General features: G+C 43.4%; 2 protein-coding genes across 12 annotated transcripts in view; both read left to right on the top strand.

Moving 5' to 3' along the window:
• AHCYL2 (adenosylhomocysteinase like 2) overlaps positions 1-8,418 on the top strand; it is a 162,426-nt gene extending 154,008 nt beyond the window's left edge. For 8 of the 9 annotated variants that reach the window (XM_032401595.1, XM_032401594.1, XM_032401599.1 and 5 more), the window contains 5 exons: positions 1,470-1,568; positions 3,261-3,329; positions 3,436-3,514; positions 4,797-4,917; positions 5,350-8,418. In XM_032401595.1, coding sequence (XP_032257486.1) covers positions 1,470-1,568; positions 3,261-3,329; positions 3,436-3,514; positions 4,797-4,917; positions 5,350-5,356 — 375 coding nt within the window. In that variant the 3' untranslated portion in view covers positions 5,357-8,418. The remainder of the gene's footprint in view (positions 1-1,469; positions 1,569-3,260; positions 3,330-3,435; positions 3,515-4,796; positions 4,918-5,349) is intronic. The other variant, XR_004299013.1, reaches the window with a different exon arrangement.
• A 4,778-nt stretch (positions 8,419-13,196) lies between these two features.
• Positions 13,197-24,228, top strand: part of STRIP2 (striatin interacting protein 2) — a 49,772-nt gene continuing 38,740 nt past the window's right edge. The window contains exons 1-4 of one of the 3 annotated variants that reach the window (XM_032401591.1): positions 13,197-13,391; positions 19,904-19,973; positions 22,759-22,833; positions 23,849-23,983. In XM_032401591.1, the coding sequence (XP_032257482.1) occupies positions 13,263-13,391; positions 19,904-19,973; positions 22,759-22,833; positions 23,849-23,983 (409 nt within the window). In that variant the 5' untranslated portion in view covers positions 13,197-13,262. Of the gene's footprint in view, positions 13,392-19,903; positions 19,974-22,758; positions 22,834-22,854; positions 23,417-23,848; positions 23,984-24,228 lie in introns of those variants that run through there. The other 2 variants (XM_032401592.1, XM_032401593.1) reach the window with 2 other exon arrangements.

Raw genomic sequence — 24,228 nt, 5'->3', positions numbered from 1 at the left:
TTTTCACTTAACAATAATGAATGGTTTTCATGTTAACACATACAGATCTACTTTTTTTATATAAGAATTGCATAATATTCCATTGTATGAGATTATCCGGATTTACTTAGCCATTCCCTTACTAAATTACATTTTTTGCTATTATAAATAACACTGGATTGAACATTCTCGGGCACTTACAATTCTGAACTTGAGCAAGTGTTTCTATAGGATGGAGCCCTAAAGGTGAAACTGATTGGTCAGAGATTAAGTACATATAAAAATTTGTTAGCTACTACCAAATTGCTCTTTAGATAAAGATTGAATGAAATTATGAAACTTGAAATCTCAAGACATTTTCTATTTCTCATCTACCTAATAAAGAAATGGTCTAGATCATTAATATAGTCCTAAATATACTGAAATATAATTATGTCTGTCTTTCCCACTAGATTGGTAATGAAAAGATACAGTCCCTGTCCATAAATAGCTCACAGTCTAGTAGAGGAGTCCACAGTCTCATCTATAATAGTGTCCTTTACTACATTGCCTGGAATATAATATGTACTCAGCAAATGATGATTGTATAACTAAAGTGTTTCTCTATTTGTCTGAAAACTACTGTTTGGCAGAACTTCTCAATTTTACCAACTGAGCCAATGGATGGTTTCAGAATATGGACTCCCTTTCTATTTTAGGCATGGCCTATTGGAAGAAGGAAGTTGTTATCTTAAGTCTAAACCCTGTGACTGTTACTTGATTGCTGCTGTTAATAAACTTAACATTTCTTCTCTTGTTCTCGGAATATATACAGAAATGGAAGGAGGGTGAGCTGTTGGGAGCTTTACTCTGCCATTAAGCATTTCTCTAAAGGCTACCTCACATTTGCACTTAGGTCACGAAGCTTCTGTAACTTTAGGGTGACCCACCATCATTGAGAAGGTGGAACCTGGGACATGAGGACATGAAGGCAGAACCTTGGGCCCCAGCATGCTATATTTAGGACAACCAGCCTTCTCTAACAAATCCCACTTAGCTCTGATCCTCCTTTTTTCTGTTTCTCTTCAGCACTTATGTATTCTGTTTGCTCTGTATTAATTTGCACTTGTTTGCATGTTGCTTTATAAGTATTTTAAAGGCTTTTTCCCCCCTCACATATGCATTGTTTTGTGTCCCCAGCTAAAGTATGAGCTTTTTGAAGGCAGAAACCATGTCTGTGGTTTCTTTTGTATTTCCCATAGCACCTTATACTGTGCTCAGCAGTACACTATATGTTGTGGAATGACATCCTGAGTGATCTCTCCCTGGCTGGGCCTAAGATTAAATTCCCCGAAATGGAACAGTCCTAACCAACCCAGGACAGGTATTCTCCATCTGGCATGTTGGTTGCTCCTTTCAACTTGCTATTTGAAATGGCTCCCTTCAACATCTTTCCATCCATGAAGTGGGACAAGTCATGGCTGATGATGTGCTTGCTGTATGTGTTCCAGGCAAGTCTGCGGACACCAGAACTGACCTGGGAGCGAGTGAGATCCCAAGTTGACCATGTAATATGGCCTGATGGCAAGAGGATAGTATTGCTGGCAGAGGTAAGACCTGAGACTGGTAAGAGAAATTCACCCCTGACAGGAGAGACTGCAATACCCAGGTCCCCTCCTCCACATGTTCTCTTATATTTTCAGCTCCTCTTTAGCACAAGCTGAACTACTTTACCACTGGATGTTACATCTAATTGTGAAAGATCTTTTCATTCAGCAATTAAGAAACTATTTTGGTTCCTTACTTTTCACCAATTATCCTGTCTCTCTGTGTCACTCCAAAGGTTGAGTCAGATAATGACTATTACTGTGGAAGAATTAACAGATAGAACCAATGCCACTTTGACTGATGCTTATAAAGAGATAATGTCATTTGTGGGATGGCTTAATCAGTAAGCACAAAGCAGATATTCCTGACAGTTACTAAACTGTCTTAGGCAAGCTCTGGGAAGGTCCTGTCTTTGCTGATAGATTCCATGTTTTTGAGTGACCATTCCTCTGAATTGAGCCAGATGTGTAGTAGGTACCCAGCTATATATGGATTGTGTGATTAATATTTCCCCATCCTCACTTCTTCTGGCTCAGACTTATTCTTCATTTTCATTCCACTTAGCCTTCCATGTCAATGTTTGGCCACTTTTCCTTTCTTGAAAGCTTCTCTTCCCTAGTCTTAGATTCCTGACAGCAATATTGATGTGCCCCCTGTTCTGACCTTGATAGTTTCTCTTCTTTGGAGAAAGATACCAAAATAACAAGAGATTAATAATACTTTCCTCGAGTTTTGATACTCTGTCAGTTTTCTTTCCTTTTTTTTTTAAGTAAAGAAACTGAATATGAAAATGTAAACGATAATACCATCTTCACCTAGGGACCCTTAAATTTATGTTTGAGTATCCTTACTCTTCTCTTTCTCTTTTTTCAACTTATCCCACCTTCTCAAATACTTTAGGGCATCTGTAAAGGGACTGGATTATTTCTTCACAAGAAAGGAGTGTATACCAGGGAAAGGATGGGCAGGTTGTTAAATATTCATTAATTGCTTTGATATCAGCCAGCTGTCTGATGACTTGTTTCCAGTGGCCCTGGGAGGTCCCATCTAGTAATTTTGGTGACAAAAGCAAGCACCACAGTTGGTTTTGGCTACTATGTTTGAGCAAAAAAAGTGGTCAGGCTTCCTGGGAAACAAAATAGGAAAGGATAGCATTCTCCAGTAGTCTCTACCTCTTGTATTCTCTGAGTCACCCAGTAAAAATACAAGGCTACCCTTGAATTCAGGAGAACCAAACTAAGGAAGAAGCACAGAAATCATCACAGCTTCCTAAATCCAAAAGTATCTCCCCTCACAACCTGGAGGTGTTGCCCTTGGATTTGACTACATCCTTGTTTACAACAGTCTTCCAAAGGAATGCCAATACCTCAGAAGGAAGATATTCTGTTGTAGAAAGTAGAAAATTCAAGAGAAATATGCCCTTCCTTGGCATAAGCCTCAGTATCATGTGACCATCTCTATCACTTTTTACATAATCCCAGAGATCTTTTATCTATTACCTTCATCAAATTTTCCAGAATTTTTTAATTCCACTTAAATGTCAATCAATTCATTCCTATTCATTGAACCCCTGCTTTTTATCCAGCAATGGTAGTTGCGAGGTATTTGGAAAATGGCAGTTGTGCTCGTCCCTCACTCCTCAAAGGCTAGAGACTTTGTCCTAACCCATCTGTGTCTTAACCCTTGCTCTCTAGGGCCGTCTGCTGAACCTAAGCTGCTCCACAGTGCCTACATTTGTGCTCTCAATCACCGCTACTACTCAGGTAGGGCCACCAGAGGGGGAAAGCAGTGGGCTGGAAAGGGTCATTAGACCATCAGGGTTTCACTTGATATTATGGCACATCAGCATCCATCTCTCTGCTTTTCTAGGCTCTTGCCTTGATAGAGCTTTACAATGCTCCTGAGGGTCGTTATAAGCAGGATGTCTACCTGTTGCCCAAGAAAATGGGTAAGCATGTGCTCTTCCATCCCCATCCTTACCAAAGTAGTTCAGAGTCAGAGGCTAAATGAACTTTGGGGCGCTAAATTTCTTATGGATAGGGGGAAAAAATGATGTCTGTATCTTGCAAAGTAGGAGCTAGGATTCCTAGGTTCCCTTCCTAGTGGATTTATCACATTTTCCACATGAGTTGCCCTATTGAAATCATTACATATTGCTATGACTTGGTTTACCTGCCTGTGAATTTTAAGGATTTTCTGTCTTAAAGTATCTTATATGCAAGAACCTCAAAGGAGAAAAAAAATCTTCCCCTAACAAAGAGGACTCATCTTCTACCTTGTGACATCTGACTTATTCCATTTCTAGGCTGCTACATAGCCCCTTCCAGACTTTCCTCAGACCAAGAAAACTTCTCATACTACATCTTCTCACTCTGACCTCATTGTCCAGGCCAAAGGAAAGACTGCATAGCTTCTGTTAAGACTAGTTATGTGGGTGTTTCATATAAGAGAAACATTAAACTGTCTTGAATTTTTAAAGAACCTGCCTCAAGCACCTGAACTAATACAGTGTGTTTATAAACTCCTGAGGCAAAGATCAGAGAATAAATCAGCTTCTAGTTTTGTTCTGCTTTAGCCCTAGATGCATAGCAACTGTTAGAAGTTGACGTATTTTCCCTTTAATATATCCTTTAGAAGGATATAAAAGAAATAGAACAGTCTATGTTTTGACTGAATGTATAATGAAGTTAGGAAGACCAAACAAATACTTAGAAAATTACATGAAATTCTGAATAATATGTATTCAGGTAATAGAATGTAAACAGAAACCCATAAGAACTAAGGGTACTAAAAGCAAAGCAAACAGTGTAGTGTCATTATTAGACATTCCTTTCCAATATCCTCAGGTGTTCGTTTTTCAGAGTAACCCGAAGTATAGAGTGTAAGGCAGAAGTGAAGTTTGAGCTTCCCATTTTTTAGTCCCCTGCTACCCCATCCTTTTAGATGCTAAGGACTATTGCTTCTTTCATATCTCCCTTCCTTTCTGGGGAGAAGGAAAGCTTCAAGGACGAGACAGCTAGCAAAAAAGAAGTGTTCTGGCTTTGAAAAACACTTGGCTTTAAACTCAAGCAGCTACTCCTTAGAATTCTGGGCCAGTGAGCCAGTTGAGCATTTTTCTTTCAGTTCTGGGAATTAGAAGGTATCTTCCAACTTTTTAAGGCCTAGCCTGGAGAAAACAGCAAGACAAGATGCATGAATGTTTATACCAGGGCTTCTGTGGTCTGTTCCAGATGAGTATGTGGCGAGCCTACACCTGCCCACTTTTGATGCCCACCTGACAGAGCTGACGGATGAACAGGCCAAGTATCTGGGACTCAACAAGAATGGGCCCTTCAAGCCTAATTACTACAGGTGCCTTGCCGCCGCCCCCCCCCCCCCCCCCCCCGCCCTGAAAACAGGGAAGCCTGGGTAGAAAAGAGCTTTCTGCACTGGAATTGGACTTTGCATCTTTCACATTTACATGAACTCAGAAAAATAAATCTACTCCCCCTCACTGCCACCCCCAAAGGACTCTTTGAGGCCTTCTCCAGACACTACATAGTGTTCCCTTTTCTGAATTTGCCTTTTTCCATTTCATCTTCTTGATACGATTTTTACCTCTTTATGGAGAAATGCTGGTCTTTTTCACTGATGTGAAAAAGCACCGCCACGTATCTGCCCTCATCCTACACTCCAGAAAAGTCCCTGCCTCCCTGCTGCTATATACCTTTAGGTGGGCTCTTCATGTCCCAGCATCCTCACGAACTGGTAACATCACAGTCTCATCTTTCTTTCTCCCTCTAGGTATTAAGTTCCTGTAATTCAAGCCAGAAGAAGTTTTAAGGAATAGAACTCCAAGTCTTTTCTCCACTCCTATACAGGAAAGAACCCAGCAAGCTGCTTCTCCAATCAGCTGCCCGCCGTGCTCACCCTATATGTTAGGTTATTTATTTATTAAAATCTAGAATCCTGTGCCTGTTGCCTTGGCCCAGAGTGTGGTTACTGCCCTGAGGGCTGTGAGAGCCACAAAGGACAGGCTGAGGAAGGAAAGATATGGGGTAATCCTTCCCAGTGCATCTTCTGCATCATTCCCCATTGACTTGGAATCCTCAGCAGTGGTCATTTGTTTCTTGTCCAGGTTCAGGAGTTAGTCCAGGGATTCCAGACTCCTTGTTCTCTGGGGTTTTCTGGAATAAATTTTCAGCAGCGGCCTTCTCAGCTTTGGCCCTTCCCCAGGTGAGGCCTTTTGGAAGCCACTGAATTAACATGGCCTGGGTTCCCAGCCTTGACCATCACTATCACTGCCTTCTTTATAAAATGACTAGGAAGGATGGAGTGTTATGGCTTCAGCAAGCTACACCAAGAACTTAGCTATGCCTGTGCTTACTGGGAGTCTCCTTCCTTACCCAGGATCCCTTTCTTCCTTGAATATTCACATCTGTTTTAACACTTTCTGGTTCCAAGAGGAATGTGCCTCCATTATTTCCTCAGCAGCTCTGGTGTTTGTCAGACATTTTTTTTTTTTGCCATCTTTGTAACCCACCTAACCTCTGCCCAGGAGATGAGGGCCAGCCCCACTGGGGCCCATAGTTTTACTTGTCATTTAACTGAACAGTTTCCCGGGAAGTTCCCTCTAGACTGGCACTGTCTCAGAAAAGGAGAGCTTGTTGTGAAACTCTGCTTCCTGAAATTTCCTCTTATTGCCTAAACTGCTTTTGAAAATGAGCAGGGAAAGATGTACTTTCCAATGGATTTGGGGGTATAGGGCTTTGGAAGTGGTACAGGCCGTTCAGGCCCACAGCCTGACATTCTAAAGAAGCAGAATGTATTTGTTTGTCTCCTGGGAAGGGCTTTGCAGCTTAACTGGCTAAGCTACACAGAGATGACACTGTAAACTGTGTCCAGATGATTAAAGCTAGTTTGACTAGTTTGAACCTCCTCAGACATTCATTTCTTTGGCCATTACCATTGATGAAACTGACATCTGGTGTCTCCATGACTTAGTCTGTGGTTTTTCTTCTCTACTGGGATATATTTTTATATTCTTACCTCTTCCATCTTAGGATTCTATATTTCAGAGGTGGTTTCTTGAGTAACTCCAACATTACAAAAAACTAGTAATGTGAGCAGCCTGAAATTTTATGTCCCACGTAAGAGTTGGATACCTTTTGGAGACTGACCTGTTGGTCTTAAGGGTTTCATTGGGACCAGACTGGTTCTAAGAGTTAAAGTCTGGAGTGGCCCTAGAAATCCTGAATGAAGCGAGTCTCTTTCCCACCTGACAACCTTCTTTAACACTCTCAGGTCTGTTTGTTTGTTTCTTTCTTTCTTTTCCCATTTTTTTTCCTACCCTGGTCTGCCTCATAGTCTCACGACCAAGGTGACTCAAGGAAACACCACCAGACCACCCAGGATCACTATAACCTTACCACCCTGATTCTCCTCTCCTACCTCCACCTTCTTCAACTTCTCCTTGTCTTCACATATACTTTCAGAGCTAGTCTGGAAGTGACCTTCCTTTTGAAGGTAGGGAGGTGGGCTTTGGGTAAATGGCTATTTGCCTCATTAAATAGTATATAGCCTCAGCCCATAACGTCTGGTTCCTCAGAGGCTGTATGTCTTAGCACATACTGGAAAAGTGCCACATACACGGCTATATTCTTTCATGAGAAAGATCATAAATGCTGAAAATTCCACTAGGCCACTCAGTTCTTCCTTTTGCCTACCCAGTTCTGAGTTTTGTATTAATTAATTGGATCTCTTTTGTACAAAGATACAGATCTTTGTAACTCATATCAAGGGCAGGTTCCATTAGGCAGATATTTGAACTCTAGCCTGTTATGTTCTTAAGCCAAAAATCATAACCTGCTGTTTCTCAGTAAAGCCTGGCTTTCTGTGGAGGAGCATCACTACGTACTGATCCCGACAGAGCATACCCTGCCTTGCTATAGTAAAGAGACCCATTCCAAATAAAAAAGGAGCCAGCTTAGGCCTCTAGGTTAGGTTGCCAGTGTTGTTGCCCATGGTGAGGTATTTGCCTCTGAGTTTCAGATGACCTCTTTTCCTTTGTCTCTGGGGACCCCATGTCAGCAACCATTAAGAAGTAGGAGGCCCAGGCCTCCTGAGTATCTGGGTTCTACCTTAATGTTGGAATTTGGTCATTCCCTCTACCCTTGGAATCAGAACAAATGTATCTTCTTCCCTCAAGAAGATGAGATGCATCTTAGGTATCTGGAAACATGGGAAAGAAGACTAATTATCTGTTTGTATATGGCCCTGGCAGGTAGGGATACTTACTGTTTTCTCTACGATGAATTTGTGCTAGTTTTCAAGGTCTTTTTTGCCTTCTTAATGGAAAATCAGCGTTGGTTTTTTTTCTCATTAAAAAAGAAAAGAGGTATCTGGTCTACCTTCTGTCTGCCCTCCTACCTCCTCATCCTACCCTCCCGTATGAGCACGGTTCCCCATGGCCACATACTCCTGCAAAGCTTTTTTGCTGCTTGGCTTTTCTCTGAACAGATCTGAAATTGCTGCTCCTGTGGTTTTCTCAAAATTAACTTTGTCATGGTTTTAAAAAAAAAGAAATCAAAATGCATTGTTGCATTATGCTTTTTTAATAAAGGAAAATTATGGAAAGAAAATAGGCAACACCAGCAAATTATACGTAGACGATAAACTAAACTATATATATAATATATATATTATATATATAATCATCTAGTTCTCATTGTCATCTTACTGAAAGGAAATAAAACCTCTAAGGATCGCCATTTCTGAGAGGCTCTTGGAAATCTTTATGTCTAAGTGATTGTATTAGATCAGCAATAATGACTATGTAATCTCAAAAGATAAATAAAATATTCTTAAAATGGATTCTTGAGAGTATTCCTTGCTTCTGTGAACTACGAATTCAGAGATGAGAGATGTTTCTGGGCAACGGGCTGGAGAGCCTGCTGCAGGGCAAGGATGTAAAAAGCATCTTACCAATAGGCTACCAAAAGCAGCTACCAATAGGCATGTTTAAATGGCCTTAGCCTTGGGTCCCTTATGCCATGGTGGGCCATTCCACTAATATCTTACCCCCAACCTGCCCCCTGGTTATGTGTGTAAAGAACCTGCTTTCTCAGAACCATCACCCTGGAGGGGCAACTAAGTGGCTCAGTTAGTTAAGCATTTGCCTTCGGCTCAGGTCATGATCCCAGGGTCCTGGGATCAAGCCCTACATCTGGCTCCCTGCTCAGCAGGGAGTCCGCTTCTCCCTCTCCCTCTGCCCCTCTCTGCCCCCCTGCCCATGCTCTCTTTCTCTCTCTCTGTCTCTCCCCACCCCACCACATGCACACACACTTTCTCAAATAAATAAATAAAATCTTTTTAAAAAAGAAAAGAAGCATCACCCTGGGGAGTTGAGAAGTATAGGCCTAAGGCAGAGAAACATCTGGTTCTAGGTCCCCCAAATCCTCTCTGTGCTGCCCTTAGCTGGAGAGCACAGGAAGCCAGAATCCATGGTTTGGGATTAAAGGGCCCTGACACCCAGAACCTGACTATATCCAACCAAATGGAAGAAATAATCTGGCAGAGTTTTGTCTCCAAGTCAGCTTTTGCCTGACTAAATCAGTAACTAGAAGATGAAATCCAACTGCCTCTTCTTTCTCAACTGCCAGTAGAGTGGCCATTTTTGGGTAGCTTTCTGATAGCCACCTTTCTTAGTTGACAGCCTAACCTAGTTCTTCCTGTATGCAAGATGTTTTCTTCCCTCTCAGAATCTTCTGCTACTTTGACTTGTGTTTATCTAAACTAAGAGCTAAAATAGTCGGGGCAGTTGGTAATGGCTCAAAGCTGGTGCCACTCCAGTTGAGGAGAAGGAGAATGCAGCAGCTAGCAATGAAGCCTGTGAGCCAGCTGGCAGGTTCACCCCCTTAGAGCAGGGCTTGAGTCCTCTTCTGTGAAAGATGGGCGCTTGGGTGCCTGGGTCTTATTTTCAAGCTCATAGGGTAAGCCCTGACTACCCAGGGTTGTGCGATTTCTCTAGCTTGTGGTCTGTATGGAAAGAGATTGGACTTTGAGTCAGGCTCATTTGACCAGCTCTTCCATTTACAAGTTGTATAATTTGATATATATATAATATAACCAACCACTCGGAGCCTTAGTTCTCCTGCCTATGAAATGGTTAATGCTTGTCTCCTAGGGTAAGGATTTAAAGACCTGATTTAATTTTTTTTTTTTTTTAAAGATTTTATTTATTTATTTGACAGAGAGAGACACAGTGAGAGAGGGAATACAAGCAGGGGGAATGGGAGAGGGAGAAGCAGGCTTCCCGCGGAGCAGGGAGCCTGATGTGGGGCTCGATCCCAGGACCCTGGGATCATGACCTGAGCCGAAGGCAGATGCTTAACGACTGAGCCACCCAGGCGCCCCCTGATTTAATTTTTAAAATGCTGCTTAAAAACCTGGCACACACCATGTGCTACATAAGCATCAATTCCTTATCTCAGTCTGGGGTCCCACAGCCTCTGTTGCCTGTGCCATTGATAGGAGAGGAAGATATTCTGTCCTTTTTCTACTACATCATCCTGGCTGCCCAATGTCCTCAAAAATGAAGTATTGTAAGACTTTTCTGCATCTTATTTTTAAGTGCTCTCTGTAACAGGTGCTATCTATTTAATCTGGTATCTGACCTCCATGGATTAAAGTTGAGTGCTTATATGGGGAAGAGGATATGTTCAGTCCTTGTAACTATACCTATTTATACCTCCAACCCTCTGCTAGCAGCCCCAAAATGCCTGAGGTTTGGGACAAGGAAAAGTGGTAGTGTTGATTTAAAAATAACTCAGCACTGGAGCCATCTCTGCAAGGTGGAAAAACTTGTAGACTAGCCCCTAATTAGCTCCCAGCTATATATGTGGATGCCTCTGTGGTCAAGGGTATTGATGGCTATCACATCTTTGTTGACAAATACGCTTTAAAAAGTTCAGTGTGTGCCAAGTCCATGGCCTATAGTTTCAAAGTTCTCAGTTAGTCCGTGGTTTCTTGTTACCTCTTCCAGGAATTGTTTTCCAGATGTCTTCTTCCTTATGACAAGCTCTGAAAGTCTGGGCCTATAAGGAGCAGACAAATGTCTGGTCTTTACTGTCTCCCATTCCACTGGGTTTTGGAAAAGATAATGGATTGAGGTCTCTTGTGTTGATTCTTTGCAATCTCCCTAACACCAGTTTTTCCAACCCCTTCTCTGAAAGTGAAGTCAGATGGGGCTCCAGGCTCAGCAATTGGCTTCGCATAGAGGCCAGAGGAGACTTGAAAGCTGTCCTCAGTCCTACTCCCATTTGAAGCCGGTCTGAGGCTTTGTTCCTTTGCCCAAGGAATAGACTGGAAAAGGAACAAAGCCTCAAAACTGGCCACTCCTATCTGCCACCACTGTTTGAGAATCCTGCTGATTGACTAGGCTCACAAAAGAAATACGAAGTTCTGGGCCTGTCAATCCTAGAACTCTGATTGTTAGGAGGATAGGAATTGGGAAGAGGAAGACAGAATAATTAATTCTTTTATTAAGAAACGCCAATGGGCTGTGCTGTGGCAGGTTTACCACACTGCAGCAGTGATGAGCTAGGCGTGGGTTGTGAATTTGAAAGCAGAGTGTGAATCTTAGAGTTTAACAAATATTACCCTGAAAAAAATTCCAAAATCAAATAGTTTAGGCCTTGAGCCATGGACTTCCTTGGAAATTCACATCAATTCAATTCTGTTAAACCAGTAGGTCTCAACTGCAGAAGATTTTGCTCCTCGGGGAACATTTTGCAATATCTGGAGACACTTTTGGTTGTCACAACTTGGGGAGGTTACTAATACTGACATCTAGTATGGAGAGGTCAGGGATTCCTACACGCATGGGACAGCTCCTTACAACAAATAACTTTTCAGTCAGTATTACAGAAACCCTGTGTTAAACATACACATACGAGGTTCACAAAATGAACAAAACTTGGCCTTACTTTGAAGGAACTTATATTCAGGTTGCGGGGGATGGGAGAGGAAAGGGAAAATGGTTGGGTGGATACAGTAAGGAGATGTTGGGAATAGAAGAGAAAGGAACTGAGAAAGCTCCAAGGAGTTCTCTTTTTCAACTCTGCCTTGATCTGTCACCTACTGACTAGCACAGCAAAGTACGAGGGAGAGATATGGTTAAGAACGAAACAGAGTTGGGGTGCCTGGTTCACTTAGTCGGTGGCACATGCAACTCTTGATCTCAAGATTGTAAGTTCGAGCTCCACATTAGGTGTAGAGATTACTTAAAAATAAAATTTTAAAAAAAGTATTATTAAGAAAAGAGAGCTGTTCCTAAGATATAGGAAGGGGGAATAATTCCTTTCAGCCTCTTACTTTGGGGATATAGTAGAAAATATAAGAATTTTGAATCCAAGCAGACTTGGTATGACTCCAACACAGCCTGAGTGGGCTGAGAAGGGTCAAAGGAAGGCTTTCTGGAAGAGGAGGTAATAACGAAATAGAATCTTCACGGAACAATAGAAGTTAGCACTTAGAAGAGCAGAAAGTTTTTTCCAGAGAGAAAGAACTGCAAAGACACTGAGACAAGATAGAATATGATACCTTGGGAACTGCAAGGAGTAATCTCTGAGTCCTGGTTTTCTCAACAGTAATACAAGATTAGTGAAAACAACCTGTCAGAGTGAAATACCATGTGGTATCTGGAAAGTGTCTAGTGCAATGCCTGGAACAAAGTGGTAACTCAACAATTCCCCCAATCCCACCCATTTTGTTCCACCCATGCCCCTCAGGGTGCTTGTTTGGGACTTCTAATTACCAACTGGTAATTTAAGCTGTCTGGACAGCTTAAATATTTACTGTAAACCGCTTTTTATATAAATTCGGAGCGGCAGACGACACAGCCTCCTTTGTATCGAGCCCTTAGGAAGGATCTTAGAGGAATGAAGGAAAGGACTGGGGAGCAGGTGGGGGCTTGCTCTCCATTCAACATTTCTCCCTAGCTCACACCTGAGGAAGGTGCCCCACTTCGGAGGAGAAAGATGACCAGGAGCAGCTCTGAAGGGCGCCAGCAATTTCAGCGAAGTGAAAACGCCCCACCCGACCCCTCAACCCACCATCTCCCAGCCAAGCCCTCACTCCGGGCGGGAGGAGCTCTCAGAGAGCGGGTCCCTGGTTTCCTGCGGTGTCCCTGGCTACCCGGCGTTGCCATGCCTCCCCTGCGACTGACACGGGACTTGGGGCTTAATGCGGGAGCTGGGATAGAGGTCCATGGTAATGGGGAAAGGGAGACTGCAGTGGAGCAGGAGGCGGAGACTAGAGCTCCCCAAAAAGGTCGCTATTTGGGAGGGGGTGAGTGCTGAGTGGGAAGCAAAAAGATAACCTGCCAGAACTCAAGGCCCAGAATTCGGGAGGTGGAGCCCGGAGCCTACCCCGGAGCCTAAGACTACCAGCCATGCCACAGGACTTAACAAAAACAAAAACAAAAACAAAAAAAAAAAAGGGAGGGGGGAAATCCCGTGAATGAGCCCCGCCCCCCGCCTCCTCCAAGTCCCGCTTGGAGCCGTCGAACAACCAATTGCGCTGCGGGGCGGGGCTGCGGGGCGCGACCACAGCCAATAGCTGTTGAGGGGGCGGGGCCTGGCTCCCGGCGCGCGGTGGTCGGGTCGCCCCGGGCAGAGAGCGCGGAGCCGCTGAGGGGAGCCGCTGACTAGGGCCGCATGGAGGACCCCGCGGCGCCCGGGGCCGGGAGCTCGTCCACCAATAGCAACGGCAACGGCGGCGGCAAAGGGAAGCAGGCGGCGCCCAAGGGCCGGGAAGCGTTCAGAAGCCAGCGGCGGGAGTCGGAGGTGAGGAAGCCGGAGAGCTTCAGTTGGGGCCGGGAGACGCCAGCGGGCTGGAAGCGGTGGCTAAGGTGATTCGGCCCGGTCCCCCTCCCCTTCCGGAGCCCCCGGTGCGCTCGGGGTCGCCCCTTGGAGCGGGCACCTGCGGGGTCCGCAGCAGCCTGGACTCTGGGCTCTGCAGCCCCTGATCCCTCTCTGCCAGTCTCCTGCCGCGGGTCGCGGGCTTCATCGCCTTCTGGCCTCTCCTCTGGGGGCGCGAAGATGTAGCGCGATATCGAGTATACCTGATACTTTTCAAATATGTATCTCACTTAATCTCAGCAGCCCCTTGAAGTGGGGATTCGTGTTTTAGATTTACGGGGGAAACGGGCGCCGCGGGGAGGTTAAGTGACTGGCCTGAGGGATGGGGGGGGCCCCCGAGCTCCGCCGCAGTGGAGAGGGGCGGGCGTGTGGGCAGCCGCCCCCCCCAGCCCCGGGCTAGCGATCGGATCCAGATGTGCCCAGTGACTTCTGCGCTTCCCCTTCCCCCCGAGTGTTGTTGGCAGGCTCTTTAGGGAGTGCCTTCCATGGACCTCAGGACCCCTACCAGTAAGAGTTAATGAGACAGGATTCAGGCAGGGGCTGTACAGGAGGGAGTGGATGGAACTGTCCAGGATACAAACCCACAGATAGGAATATGAATGTTTGGGTCACTTCTTCTGAAAAGAAATGCTAACTAGGAGGATGAAAGGAGTGAATTATTAGTCCCCTACCCCCTCATCCAGCCAGTTTCCATCAACTAGCCAAGAGTAGAATTGGATGTGAGTGGGGATCAGGAGAATAGACCACACACACACACACACACACACACACAGAATAGACCACAAACTGTCAGATGTGGAAGGATCTGTAGAGATCATCTGTTTTAGCCCCTTGTTTTACAGAAGTAAGAGACAGAAGTAACTTGCCCAGGAGCATACATCTGGCACAGTGGCCAGGAGCACCAAGCTTTGAAGTCAGTCAGATCCGGTTTTGAATCCTAGCCCTACCATTGACTGTGTGACTTTTGGCAAATTGCCAAACCTCTCTGAGCTCATTTCTTCATCTGTAAAATGAGGTTAATACTACCTACCTCAGAAGGTTGTGATAAAGCCAAGTGAGATAACTGAATGTCAAATGTTTAATTCAGTTCAGGCACAGGGCATGTAATTGGTCGGCACATATAGTAGCTCACAGGGCCAGAGCTGGTACTAGAAGCCAGGTCTAACTTGTCCCAGCAATGGTTTACCATTTGAAGTATATCACAGTTTCCAAAGGGATTTCATATATGTTTTCCATTTTGATACAGACAAGGAGGAATCCATCACATTTTCTAAAAAAGAGAAGTGGAGGAGATGAAAAGACTGGCCCAGAGTCATACCACCTTTCGGAGGCAGAGATCAGCTTTACTGTCTTGCTAGCTAGATTAGGGTTCTGTCCACATCATCTCCTTCCCTGCCTCAATATGAATCTGGCCTTTTATTTTATTTTATTTTATTTATTTAAGATTCATTTATTTATTTTAGAGAGAGAGAATCCCCAAGCAGACTCCCTGCTGAGCATGGAGCCCCATGCAGGGCTCTATCCCATAACACATGAGATCACCACTGGAGAGGAACCCAAGAGATGGATACTCAACCCAGGCACCCCTGAATCTGGCGTTTTAGGGCACCCTGTGCCTCATTCCCCCATAGAGACATTGTTCTTGCTTAAATGTATTTTTGGGGGGGAGATGGTGGGTCATTCATTGATTCAAAAATTATTGAGTCCTTCCTACATGCCCAGCACTGTTTAGGTGTTAGGAATACAGTGGTGAACAAGACAAGGTCTTTGCTCTGTGGAGCAAACATTCTAGTCAGGGTAGAGAGACAGACAATATGCAAGTAAATAAAATAATTGGTTTCAGAATGAAAGCAATTTGGGGGGAATTAAAACTGAAGTAGGAGGGGTGCCTGGGTGGCTCAGATGGTTGAGCAGCTGCCTTCGGCTCCAGTTGTGATCTCCACGTCCTGGGATCGAGCCCCATGTCAGGCTCCCAGCTCAGTTTGCAGCTTCTCCTCCCTCTCTTCTCCCTCTCCCTCTGCCTCTCCCCTTGCTTGTGCTCTCTCTGTCTTTCTCTCTCTCTAATGAATAAATAAAACCTTAAAAAAAAAAAAAAAGGATGTAGGAGGCCTTTTCCCTGCCTATCAAGTCTTCCTTCAAGAAAAGGACTCTGATAGTACTTTCCTTTTGCCAGTGAATTCAGTATCCAGAGGCTCAGAGCTTTCCACCTGCCCCACAGTTTTACCTCCTGGTTGTCTGCAGCTGCACTTTTTATGCTTGGAAATGGACAACTGCAGTGATCCTCTCCATCTGGGCTCATTGCCTGCCAAAAGGCTGGCTGGAAAGATTAGCTTTCCTCCACCTTCCACTGCAGCAGGAAAGCTGCTTTTTACCTGTCAGTACATTCCCTATCACCACAACACTCAGGTGCCAGACTTAGATGACTATCTGCCTTTCCTTCCTTCCCTCCGTTTGCTTTCCTGTGGAATACAGTCCTCAGAGGAGATGGTTTTGTTTTTGTCTTTCCCCCTGACCTCTTGTGCTTCTAAAGGATTACTGGAAGAGAATTACTGTTGGCGCGATTCAAGAGAGCGTCCTCATCCATCATTGTGTTTGTAAGGGACGCTAGTTGACCTACCCTCTCCGAGTGGCTTAGTGTATGAACATCCCAAGGAAAATAGGAAGCTAGAGAATAATTGTTTACTTAATAAGAAGATTCTTTTTTTAAAAGATTTATTTATTTGAGAGAGAGAGAGCATGCGTGGGCGAGCACAAACTGAGTGGCAGAGGGAGAGAGAGAATCCACAGGCAGACATCCCACTGAGCGCAGAGCCTGATGCAGGGCTCCACATGGGGCTGGATCCCAGGACCCTGAGATCACTACCTGAGCCGAAACCAAGAGTTGGTGGTTTAACTGACTGAGCCTCCCAAGCACCCCTTAATAAGAAGATTCTTAACCAAATAATTCACCTCAGGCCTCTTTAGCCAGATCCCTTTGTTTAATTGGTTTCCAAAGTCCTTCACAAAGTTTTACTGGTTTGTGGCAAATTGAGGAAAATTTGGGGCATTAAAGTGAATTTTTCATAAAATGTAGTTCAGTACAATATATTTAAAGGATGTATGCAATTTGGGGTACCTGGCTGGCTCAGTTGGTAGAGCATGCAAACTTTTGATCTCTGGATCATTAGTTCAAGTCCCATGTTGGGTGTAGAGCTTACTTAATAAATAAATAAAGGATTATGCAATTTATTATTTTTTTTACTAGACTTTTTACTTTAGAGTGATTTTAGGTTTACAGAGATGTTGCAGAGATGGTACAGAGGGCTCTTGTACCCCTTGCTCAGTTTCCCCTGATGTCAGCTCCTCAGGTTTCCACAGTGCCTTTGTCCAAACTATGGAAGCAACATTGGTCCTTTGACTGATGCAAGGCTGTGTCCCTCAGGCGTCCTTCTCAGGCCCCAGTTATTTTGAGCCTGCTGTGGGCTGTGAGAATTTCTCAGTGAGCCTCCTTCATTCAGGGTCTGACATAAGGTGAGATTCTGGCCTTTCAGGTAGAAGACCGCAGAGGTGACTGTCCTTCTGGTCACATCATAGCAGGGAACATGTGACATCTTGTCACCGGGATGCTGGCTCTTGGCTCTGCTGAAGGATGTATGCAATTTAAAACAGTGTTTTTCAAACATAGGGGGTAATCTGTGAGTTGATACCAACATTTTTTTAAAGAAATAGAATAATAGAAAATATCTACATCACATATAGTAATAGTGATACTATTTTGTTAAACTTTGGTCCAGTTTTGTGTGTGTGTGTTGGGACGTAATGTAGAGTTTATTTATTCTTTGATTTACAATCCAAAAACTTTGAAAAACATGCTGTTAATGACTCTTTTATTCTAATATTGTGTCCTCATTTTGGGAGTATTAAACTATCCTTTTTTGAAATACATATTTTAAAAAAGTTTTTAAGTCTCTACTTTATCAGAACTACCTAATGTCATTCCCACCCTCCACCTTTTTTTTTTTTTTTTTTTTTTCTCTGTAACCCGGAAGTATTTGGAAAGCTTTGCTATAGTGGATTTAAATATGATTTGCATTGATGGCAGTGTAAATTGATAAAGTGGTTTTGGAAAACAACTTGTCATATACAAAGAACCATACAAGTATTCATTCATAAGGTTTGATGCAATTCATTTCCTTTTCAAGAATCTATCCTTAGTTGAAAAAAAAGAATCTATCCTTAGGAAAGTTCCTAAATATGAAAAAAATTATAAGTGTATCACAGCTTCATACATATAGTAAAAAAAAAAAATTTAAAAACAACTTAAATGTTCAACAATAGAGAACTGGTTAAGAAAACCAGTTATCTGTCCACTTAGCTGTACACTAAGCTGTTTAAAATGATAGTCATGATAATATGAGAATAATGCCTTTATAATATAATATTAAAATTTTAAGTACAGTAGGTAAAGTTCAAAGTAGTATAACCGGGCGCCTGGGTGGCTAAGTCGGTTAAGCATCTGCCTTCAGCTCAGGTCATGATCCCAGGACCCTGAGATGAGTCCCACATCCGCCTCCCTGCTCAGCCAGGAGTCTGCTTCTCCCTCTCCCTCTACCCCTCCCCTCTGCTCCAGTGCTCTCTCTCTCTCTCTCTCAAATAAGTAAATAAAATCTAAAAAAAATAACAAACAAACAACAAAGTACTGTAACCATCTACATAGTACTACCAAGTGCTGGGTAGTGTGCTAAATGCTTTTTCTCTATTAACTCATTGAGTCCTTATAATGACCCTATGAATTATCTTCATTTTACAGATAAGAAAACTGAGCACTTCGTTTTCCAATAATTCCCTGGTACCAATTCAGTTCTGACACTATCTGTAGTTAGCACAGACCCCACAAGTTAAGGGCTTAGTCTCATAAGACAGTCCCCATTTCAGATGCCAGCCACACCTGGGGCCCCCAGGCTACATGCACTTCTACCTGGCCAACTGTAAATTCAGAGGTTCCATGACCACCCCTACCCCTAACCCCGCCATCCCCAGATTCCATAATTTGCTACAGTGACTCACAGAATTTAAAAAACTGTTCTGCTTATGATTACAATTTTGTTATAAAGGATACAACTCAAGAATAGCCAAATGAAGAAAGGCAAAGAAGAAGGTATGGGGGTGAGATGGTGCAGAGATTGAACGCCCTCTAGGTTTCACCCTTCTAGCACTTTGGTGTACCCAAACCTCATTGTTTTAGGGCTTTTATGGAGTTTCATTACCTAGGCATGGTTGATTAAACCGTTGGCCACTGTTTGAACTCAATCATCAGCTTCCTCCCCTCTCTGGGTGTGGGGCGAGCTCTGAAACTCTTAAAGGCTCACCAGGAGTCACCTCATTAGCATAAACTCAAGTATTGTTGACTGGGGCTTATGAATTACACTTCTATCAGGAAATTTCAGAGGTTTTAGGAGCTCTGTGCCTGGAACGGGGTCAAAGACCAAATACATTTTTTATACCACACTGAGGCACAGACAGGTTAAGTGACTTGCTCAAGATTTCAATATGTGATAGCTGAGATTCAAAAATTTTTAAATTTATATATACTAATGTATGCTGGTAGGAAATAACTCCAAAATGCTTAAAGAGATTAGGGGGTGGGATCACATTAAAATATTTTTATATAATATTATAAATTTATACATACAACATCATAGGAAATCTAGCTTTAAAACAACTTGGAGTAGGGGCGCCTGGGTGGCTCAGTCGTTAAGCGTCTGCCTTCGGCTCAGGTCATGATCCCAGGGTCCTGGGATCGAGCCCCGCATGGGGCTCCCTGCTCAGTGAAAAGCCTGCTTCTCTCTCTCCCACTCCCCCTGCTTGTGTTCCCTCTCTCGCTGTCGCTCTGTCAAATAAATAAAATCTTTAAAAAAAAAAAAAAGTTGGAGTAGAAATACTACCTTATTTGACAATCCTAAAGTTGTGGAACACTAGAGCTGAGGGACTTTTTTTTTTTTTTTTTTTAATAGATGAACTATGATCCAAAAAACGAGATTTGCCCAAAATCATACAGTGGGTTAATGACATAGCTGAAATTAGAATCCAGCTCACCTCTTTTGTTTTAGTTCATCTCATTGTTCTAGAAATCAGCTACATGCTCTTCAGGTCCATGTTCATGTAGGTCAGATACAGGCACAGATTGCGTAGCTTTCATACCTGGTCACAAGCCTACCCTTTACCCAGATTTTCTGATTTTATATAGGAACCTTCAGCCCTGCCCTGTACTGAGCCTTGGATTTTGGCTTGGAGGAGGGTACCTCTTGGATTAAAGGCCCAGATGGGACTCTCCTAGCTGCCTCCCTGATCTAACGCCTCTAAGAGAAGAAGAAGAGAGTATAATGAGTATTAAATGAGAGTATAATATCCTTTTTCATTCCTTTTCCCAAGTTACTGCAAAGTCTTCTCCATTACAGGGCTCTGTGGACTGCCCCACTCTGGAATTTGAGTATGGAGATGCAGATGGGCACCCAGCAGAGTTGTCAGGTATGAGGTAGGGATGGTCTGTGGAGAGTGGAAGGATAGCCAGGAGGAGAGGGCAGGGGTCTGTGATCTGCCCTGGCAGCTTGTCTGTTCTCCACATTCCCTCTTCTCTCCAACCTCCCGCAGTAAATATGTTTGTTTTTACATTTCTCTCTGTGAATTCTCCTTTGGCTACAGTATTCTTCACTTTTATTCTATCACTCTTTTCTGCTCATCCTTCTTTATTCTCTTTTGGTGCACTCTCAAATTTGTTTTCTTTCCACCTTTTCCTTATTCCTCCTGTTTCTTTTCCCATATCCACTCATATCTCTGCATGCATGCCCCCTTCTTTCTGCCACCCTCTCCCTCTCTCTCTCTGTCTGGGTTTTAGCTTAGGCTAAGTGTGATCTCCTCACACTAAGAGCCTCCATGCTACACGTGCTATGAATGCCAGTTATTAATAAATGAGCTTTGGGTGGCGATGGTATGAAAATTAAATATTCCGTCACATGGAAGTGACACTTTGAGACATGCTTTTTCAGAGAAAAGAGACAAGGACTTTTAACGAAGTTCTCGTGAATAAGCACAGGGAATAAATTTGTGATGAGTGACAGAGAGAGAGCTGAGTTTAATAACCAACAAAGGATTAGAATTCCAAATAATATAAATATATTTCATATGTGTATATGTGTGCGTGTATGTGTGTGTAGAAAGAGAGAAGAGAGAAGAACAACCCAATAGACAAATAGTCAAAGAATATGAATAGGAATTCAGAGAATAGAAAACCATATGGTCAATAAATATATGAAAAGATGTTCAACTACATTAGTAAATGAGGAAAAGCAAATTAAAATAATGAGGTATTATTTCACATCCATCGGATTGCAAAACTTAAAAGCCTGAAGTTGGTGAGGGTGCAGAGAAATGAGTACTTTTATACACTGCTTGGCATGAGGGAGCAGAATATAAAATTGGAAAGCAATTTGGTCATATCTAGCAAAGTTGAAGATGCACGCATAATGACACAGTGACTCTAGATGTACACTTTGGGCGCAAGAAAACATGTATAAACATGTTTATTTGTGGCCATTGTGAAAAATTTAAAACCACTCAGGGGAATGGATAAACTGTAGCGTATCAATATAGTAGGCTACCCACTTAGCCGTTAGAATAATTGATCTATATCAATATGTTTCAGTATCAATAAATGTTAAAAACGTAGTGTTGAGAGTGAAAGAAGCAGCGACAAAATAATTTATACATGCATCCAAATACTGCTTAAACACACAAACCTAAAAGATATTTCTGGGAAGTCTAGTTGCACACTTGATTAAGAACAGTGTCAGTTAAGTAAATGGATGTGTTCAGTACACTGTCATGTAAAAAACTATTGAAAGACATACTAAGAATTGTTCCTAAGAAAAATAATATATATAATATCCTGTTTGGATAGAAGCTTTCAAACACAACAATGTCATGTTGTTTACAGGTATATACATATGCAGGAAAAGTAGAAAAACAGGCATGTAAAGGATACACACCAATATCATTAAAATGGTTAAATCTCGAGAGGGGAATAAGACTGGGGAGGAAAAGGAAACTTTAGATGTCTGAAGTAAATATAACAAGTGTAAACGTTTGTTTAATCTAGGTAGAAGATGCACAGGTATCTTATGTATTCTGTATCTGTCTATGAAAATTCATGACCTAAAATTTAAAAATAAAAACAAAAATATTTTAGTACCTAACAGCCTTGCTCCCTTTTCTGACTGGGTTCATGCTGTGCTCTTAAAAAACATGCATGCACACTACCCACTGAGCACTGAAGAATATCAGAGTCAGAGATGGGATTTGCTTCTGGTCAATCCAGGATTCTGGAACTCAGGACTCAAAAGCCCTGGCTCCCAGACAAGGTGTTTCTCAACCATTAGACAGCTGGCTGGAACGTAAGTGAATTTCTCTTTGTGAATTATCTACGACCTAGTTAAATTTCCAGCAAGGGTCTGTTACAGAGTTTTGAGGAAATCTGTTCTGTCACCTATTGACTTCTCAACTTCAATTCTTCATCCTCTGTAAGATGAGGGTACTTCCTGGTATAATGTTCTGGCGTGTGTGTGTGTGTAGCAAAGGCATTTTTATTTCTCATAAACTCTCTGCATTTTGTATTCAGAGGCTATTGTTAACAAAGTTAGGTTTTCTTGGGCATAAGCAGCCCTTTGGCAACAATAGCTGCTTCTATGTTGTTTGATGCTGTGTCTAGCTGGGTGGCCATGGGCAGGAACCTAAACTTCTATACCCTTTGAGGAAACTCAGCAGGGAGAGAATGAACTGGCTCCAACCCCAAAGGGCCATCTAACACATACTCTCCAGCCTTTACTCTGGTTCCTTGAATAGCACAAGGATCTTGCCTCTAAATTTCAGGCATTGTGTTGCCCCTCTCTTCCCTAGAGACAGGATAGTTTCAGTCTGGGTTGACAAGCAGAAGGGGTTGCAGCCCTAAGAAACAGGATTGATGACAGTAAGCCCTTTCTGCTCCATCCCTTCTCCTGGCCCTCACCAGCGTTGAAGACTGCCTTCTCTGCTGTAGCAGCCAGCTGGCAGGAGGAGGACAGGTTTGATGGTTTAATCACCCAGGGACACAAGTGGCTATTTTTAACTGCTCCGAAAGGGAGGAAGCTGGCTCTGGATTGAATTGGACACAGGAATGTGTTGGAAGCATTAGCTCTTTCATGCCACCCTCTCCACCCCAGGCCCCTTCTGTAAGGGTCTGTTGAATGTTTGTGACTCTGTCCTATCTTTCCTAACACAGAATTATATAGCTACACTGAAAACCTGGAATTCACCACTAACAGGAGGTGCTTTGAAGAAGATTTCAAGACTCAAGGTGATCCCAGATTCTTATTCATAGAGACCTTCTTTCCTCCCCCACACCCCATGATATCCCAGCCTGATCTAGAAAAAGCCCAAAACAAAGTATGATTCTTCTTCATCCTCTCCATAACCACTTCTCTATCCCTTCTTCCATATGGGACACAGAGTTTCCTATAGCTCAAGTGGAGAGGCCATGGAATGGAAGCAGGAAAAGCCTGAGCTCGGTCCCTTTCACTGATATAAAGGGCCCAGAGAACAGAGGGATGGGAACTGGGCTGGTGCCCTGCTGCCTGATTGAACTCTGTGCCTAGTGTAGTCCTTGACTTTAACATTCAATCCCTGCCTCCAACTCTGCCTCACTCCTAATTGCATCTAATAATAATTCCATGTGTCCACACTGATCCTCTCAGACCTCCATCTCCTTACTTGGTCAGTGAATTCAGTTTGCAGCTCAACAGATGTGTGGTGAGAACTGTTTTGTGAGATGCAGGGGGCAGGGCTGAAAGTGAATTTGCAGAATCTTCAAAGAGATTACAGTCCAGTGGCAGAGGGGAGGTGTGTACATCACAAAACTCACTGAGGCCAAAAGGAAAGTGGTAAGTATCATAAGAGAAGTAAAAGGTATCTTGGGGGGATTGGAGGCAGGGTAGTATCTTGGGGGACAGAGCTTCTGGCTGGAGCATTAGTGGGAAAGAGGTAATTTAGTATTGGATCTGTAATGATGAATAGGAATTGGATATGTAGGGAGAGAGGGAACTCCTTGAAGAGGCAGAGAGATAGGACAGAATAGGCTCTGTGTGGAGAATAAAGGGGATATGGAGGAAGATGAGGCTGCAGAGTGGATTCAGCCAGACCTTTGGGGGTCCTTTACTTTTCCAATCTCTTATTCTTTCTCAGCTAAATAAAGAAAGCTTTTGAAGAGAAGAATTTGTTGGGGGCGGGGATCAGAGATGGGTATGTTATCAGGAGCCTTTCCAGGAAGGGGAGGCAAAAGCTGACACTGGATCTGTATGGCCTTCTTTCCCCAGTGCAGGGCAAGGAGTGGCTGGAGTTGGAGGAAGATGCCCAGAAGGCCTATGTGATGGGACTCCTGGACCGACTGGAGGTGGTCAGTAGGGAACGGCGACTGAAGGTGGCCCGGGCTGTTCTGTACCTGGCCCAAGGCGAGTGGCCACCTTTGCCAGCTTGAGATGGGTGAAAACTAGGGAGAGAAATGTTGTTATCAGGACTAGGATGAGGCAAGCCATGCTAAGAAAGCAAGGTCCCTGCCTCTCAAGGACAGATCTTGTCAAGTGCTAGGAGTAACCTGATGCTTATAAGGAAGTTAAGGAGATGATGGGGGTACTATCTTGGATCCCTTGGAATTGGCCTTTATCTTGCCAGGCATGGCAAGATTTCTTATAAGGTT

The sequence above is a fragment of the Phoca vitulina genome, unplaced genomic scaffold (assembly GCF_004348235.1).
Source record: "Phoca vitulina isolate PV1807 unplaced genomic scaffold, GSC_HSeal_1.0 scaffold4, whole genome shotgun sequence".
Taxonomy (NCBI): Eukaryota; Metazoa; Chordata; class Mammalia; order Carnivora; family Phocidae; genus Phoca; species Phoca vitulina.
This window is presented reverse-complemented; position numbering and strand designations above follow the sequence as displayed.